Raw genomic sequence first — 5000 nt, 5'->3', positions numbered from 1 at the left:
TATTAGAGCGCTTAGAGTTCATCACATCAAGATTTTGCGCCTTATAGATACCATAATTATTATAAGTTATTATTATCATTCAAATATGTGTGTATGTATGTATTGCATTGCATGTATATATGTATGTATGTATGTATGTATGTATGTATGTATGTATGTATGTATGTATGTATGTATGTGTGTATGCATGTAGAGAGAGAGGAATATATGTATGTATGTATGTAGATAGGAATGTATGTATGCATGTATGTAAGACTCACACACACACAGCCTGTCTATAAATCACCGCACTAAGTGAACCGATGATAAAAGAAATGAATACTTCAAACAACGCCAATCCTCGGTCGGAGACCAAGCTCTAAGCGCTTTACACACTCGGGGGGTGGCATTTGCACAACAGGAAGAGCCGACCGACGGTTGCCACTGCGGGGTGCTCATCATTCTTTTCATGTGCCATTCAATCAGATTTCAGGCGCGCGCGCGCGCGCACACACACACACACACACAGAGACTCAGAATGACATGTACACGACTGCACACACACACACACACACACACACACACACACACACACACACACACACACACACACACACTGACCCAGACGTAGAACCTGGCGGCCCCGTTGCTGGCCACCAGCACCTCTTGGTGGGTGATGGTCCTCAGCATGGTCTGGGCGTCCTCCGCCGCGGAGAGGTGGGTGGACGAGGGGGAGAAGTGATGCACCTTGTGCAGGAGCCCCTCCCTCCCCGTCTGCCCCATCAGGCTCTGGATGTGGGGCCACGTCTGGGGAGCAAGGCACTGCTGGTCAGATCGGTCATGCAGCATGGCATCGCAGAACAGCAAAGGACAGACCGGAACAAAGCATAGAATAGCAAAGCAAGACATAGCATGGCAAAAGCATGGCCCCAAACAGAGCAGAGCATAGCATAGCATAGCATAGCATAGCACTGCAGAACAGCACATAACGGAACATAGCATTGCAGAACGTAACAGAACAGATCATCGCATAGCACAGCAGAACAGAACATTGCATAGCATTCCGTAGCGGAACAGAACATAACATAGCATAGCATAGCATGACAGAACAGGTTAGAACATAGCAGTGCATGGCATAGCACAGCACAGCAGAACAGTACAGAACAGAGCATAACAGATCAAAACACAGTAGAACATAGCATAGCAGAACAGAACAAAATCTAACAACATAGCACAGCAGAACAGAACATAGCATAGTATGACGTAGCATAGTTCAGCGAAACAGAAAAAAGCAGAATAGAACATAGCACAGCACTGCAAAACAGAACAGAGCATAGCATAGCACAGGATAGCATAGCATAGCAGAACAGAACGGAGTATAGAATATCATAGCAGAACAAAACATAACAGAACAGAACATAGCATAGCATTGCATAGCGGAACAGAATATAACATAGCACAGCAGAACAAAGCAGAACATTGCATAGTATAGCATAGCATAGCATAGCATAATAGAACAGAAAAAAGCAAAGCAGAACACATAATAACATATCATAGCAGAACAGAACAGAGGAACGCAGAAAATAGCGTAGCATAGCATGGCAGTCCATAACATAGCATAGCATAGCAAAGTATGGCAGAACAGCACAGAACAGAACATAACACAGCAGAACAGTACATGATAGAGCAGAGAAGAGAAGAGACTATCATACTGTAGCATAACATATCAGAAGAGAAGAGAACAGCACAGAATAGGATAGCATAGCAGGAAAGGGAAGAAACTTTTTAAACAAATATCAAATATACTTGGGCTGAGCTGCATCAGCGACAATAGTGTTAACCCCCCACCCCCACCCCCCGCCCCAAACACACACACACACACCTCCCTCTCCCTCAAGCCTACGCTATCTCCAGAGACTAGAGAACGTTCTTTACACAACACTAACACACCACTGCGAAGATCGATCAGTGCAGCTTAGCCTTTTGGTCACTGTGAATATACAGAAGTAAGTTGAAACACACACACACACACACACACACACACACACGCACGCACGCACGCACGCACGCACGCACGCACACACACGCACGCACGCACGCACGCACGCACGCACACACACACACACACACACACACACACACACACACATTAAACACAACAACCTTGGGACCTTCAACTAACTCACACTACTACCACCACTACAACTATTACAACTACTACAGCCACCACCACTACTTCTGCTACTACTACTAACACTGCTGCTGATGCTTAGCACTACAGAACAGTACAGAACAGAGCAAAACATGACACAGCAGAACCACCACTGCTACAATTACTAACACTACTACTATTGCTACTACTAACACCACCACCACCACCACTACTATTACAACAGCTACTTCTATCACCACCACCGCTACCACCGCCACCACCACCTCCACCACTACCAATACCACCACCTCTACTACAATTACCGCAGCCACTACTACTACTACCACCACTACTACCACTACCACCATCACTACCTCTGCTACCGCTTCCATCACTATCACCACCACTACTGACACCAGCTGCTAACGTGGTGATTGCCTTGAATTGGCCTTAGTGATCGGCGCGGCTCTAAGCACCATCATTTGGTTTGACCACCACCACCACTACTAATGCCAACACCACCGCCACTACTACTACTACAATAACAGTAGTGTTGAGTTTATTAATGACCTATTGCCTGCTGCCCTTAAAGTCAAGTTGTTCGTGGCTGTGGTCTTTATGTTCAACAACAACTGTAATCCAAGGTACCTTTGATTTGACACCACCTTTCATCACTCTTTAACGACAATCCATTGTGCCTTTGATTTGCCACCACCTTTCTTTCTTTCTTTCTTTTTTTTTTTTTTTGCTGCCCCATCAAATACACTGTTTCAGTGGCATTACTCTCACGCCGCTCATTTAGATTCCCCCGTACACGGCCACACCCGGGTTCGTCCGTCACAGTTCCAGCGTCGGCAGTCCGCATGGAACCATCGGCGTTAGGTCGCCAGGAGGCCATACACCAGAGGAGACCCTGCACTGCTGCTGAGTCACTTCGGTGGTGTTCAGTGGTGCCTGTTCTGATTTAACGTACTTAGGACACCACTTACTAAGCCCCCTACTAACGACAATAATGGCTTAGTCGCGGAGCCAGACTGCCTGAGCGTACCCCCCAGAGTGGAGACCGCCACCACGTCCCTCAAACAAAAGCCCCTCATGAATCTGCCGACACTGAAGACATTGACAGGACGCACCCCAAGCACGGAAGTGGAGGGGTATCGAAACTGAGGTCACCATGAGAGCACGGCCCTTTCATCATTCTTTAACGACAATCCCAGGCACCTTTGATTTGACACCACCTTTCATCATTCTTTAACGACAACCCAAACCTTAACATCACCACGGCGATATCCCAGCAGCCTGTGCACGGCCGCCATGACTGTGACGACACACGGCGGCGGAAACTTGAAGCTTCGGATCTCGGACACGGTGCACTGCTCCAGGTCCAACGGCGCGTGACGGTGCACGCCCCACTGCACCAGCTGCGCGCGCAGCTTGTCGGCCGCCGCTATGGTGGAGGCCAGCTGCAGCGCGTATGGGGACGCCCGCGCCACGTGGATCGATCTGTCCAGTGTCCCGACGTGACGGCGACGGACGGCGTCTCTCAGGCCTGTGCAGTGCCGGAAAAGATGATGATGATGATGATGATGATAGTTTCAGTTTCAGTTTCAGTTTCAGTATCAGTAGCTCAAGGAGGCGTCACTGCGTTCGGACAAATCCATATACGCTACACCACATCTGCCAAGCAGATGCCTGACCAGCAGCGTAACCCAACGCGCTTAGTCAGGCCTTGAGAAAAGAATGAGCAGCGCCCAATAGGGGACACGAACCCCTGACCCTCAGACTGAAAGTCTGATGCTCTACCGACAAATAGTAGTCATCATCATCAACATCATCATAACAATAATAATAATTCTATAATACTACTAATAGTTACGATCGCTTAAGATGGTCTCTCTATGACGAGTCTAAAGGCGAATTTCTCTAGTCTGGTTCTGACAATAAAGTGATAAAAAAATAAGATAATTTAGATTAAAAAGTATATACATATTCTTCTTAATCATCATCATCATCATCTTCTTCCTCGTTCGTGGTCTGCAACTCCTACATTCACTCGTAAGTACACGAGTGGGCTTTTACGTGTATGGCCGTTTTTACCCCACCATGTAGGCAGCCATTCTCCGTTTTCGGGGGATAATGATAATAAATTTATAGTAGTATCGTTATCAGAATCAGAATGAGAAGCAAAAATATATTTATCGTTTCAGTAAAGAAATTAAGTGTGGCGAATTCTGTGGTACACACAAATTACAAACAAAACGGTAAAAATTTGGCATACAACATATAACACAAAATGGCACTCAGCAAAGTCATGGCAAAACAGTTCCACCCCCGATACACTCACATTACAAAATACGTAAATGGTGTTATATTTACTAAAGTATTCATATAGCACTGGAATCTAAACAAAGACAGTAATTATTCATAGCGCTTTCAAACCAATCACTCTTCAATACGCATGCTGTACTCTTATTCTAGCAAATATAATATATATGGCTTTGTATTTACTAAAGTATTCACATATATATATGTATGTATACATATATATATATATATATATATACATATATATATATATATATATATATATATATATATATATATATATATATATTCTGTTTGACACTTGAATATAAACGATTGATTAGTTCTGTCTTTCGGATTTCCTTCCACTTAGATTACAATAATGATGAGAATAATAATAATAATGATAACAACAACAACAACAATAACAACAACAAAACAACAACGACAATAATAATAATAATAATAACAGTCAGACAGACAGACAGACAGAACTTCAATTTGTATGTTGATTAAAAGTCTCACCCTCCTTGATCCGTAAGTACTCCACTTTCCGGATGGCCTT

The 5000-nt window shown here is 44.6% G+C and overlaps 1 protein-coding gene across 1 annotated transcript in view; it reads right to left on the bottom strand.

Annotated features, from left to right (window-relative positions):
• LOC143297066 (uncharacterized) overlaps nucleotides 1-5000 on the bottom strand; it is a 13327-nt gene that overhangs the window by 1263 nt on the left and 7064 nt on the right. Inside the window, exons 3-5 of the mRNA XM_076609238.1 lie at nucleotides 4961-5000; nucleotides 3400-3680; nucleotides 601-786 (exon numbers count right to left, since the gene is read on the bottom strand). The exon at nucleotides 4961-5000 is cut by the window's right edge and continues 114 nt beyond it. Coding sequence (XP_076465353.1) covers nucleotides 601-786; nucleotides 3400-3680; nucleotides 4961-5000 — 507 coding nt within the window. The remainder of the gene's footprint in view (nucleotides 1-600; nucleotides 787-3399; nucleotides 3681-4960) is intronic.

The sequence above is a fragment of the Babylonia areolata genome, chromosome 22 (genome assembly GCF_041734735.1).
Source record: "Babylonia areolata isolate BAREFJ2019XMU chromosome 22, ASM4173473v1, whole genome shotgun sequence".
Lineage (NCBI taxonomy): Eukaryota > Metazoa > Mollusca > Gastropoda > Neogastropoda > Buccinidae > Babylonia > Babylonia areolata.
Note: the sequence above shows the minus strand (reverse complement) of the source record. Positions and strands in the feature narration are given on the sequence as shown.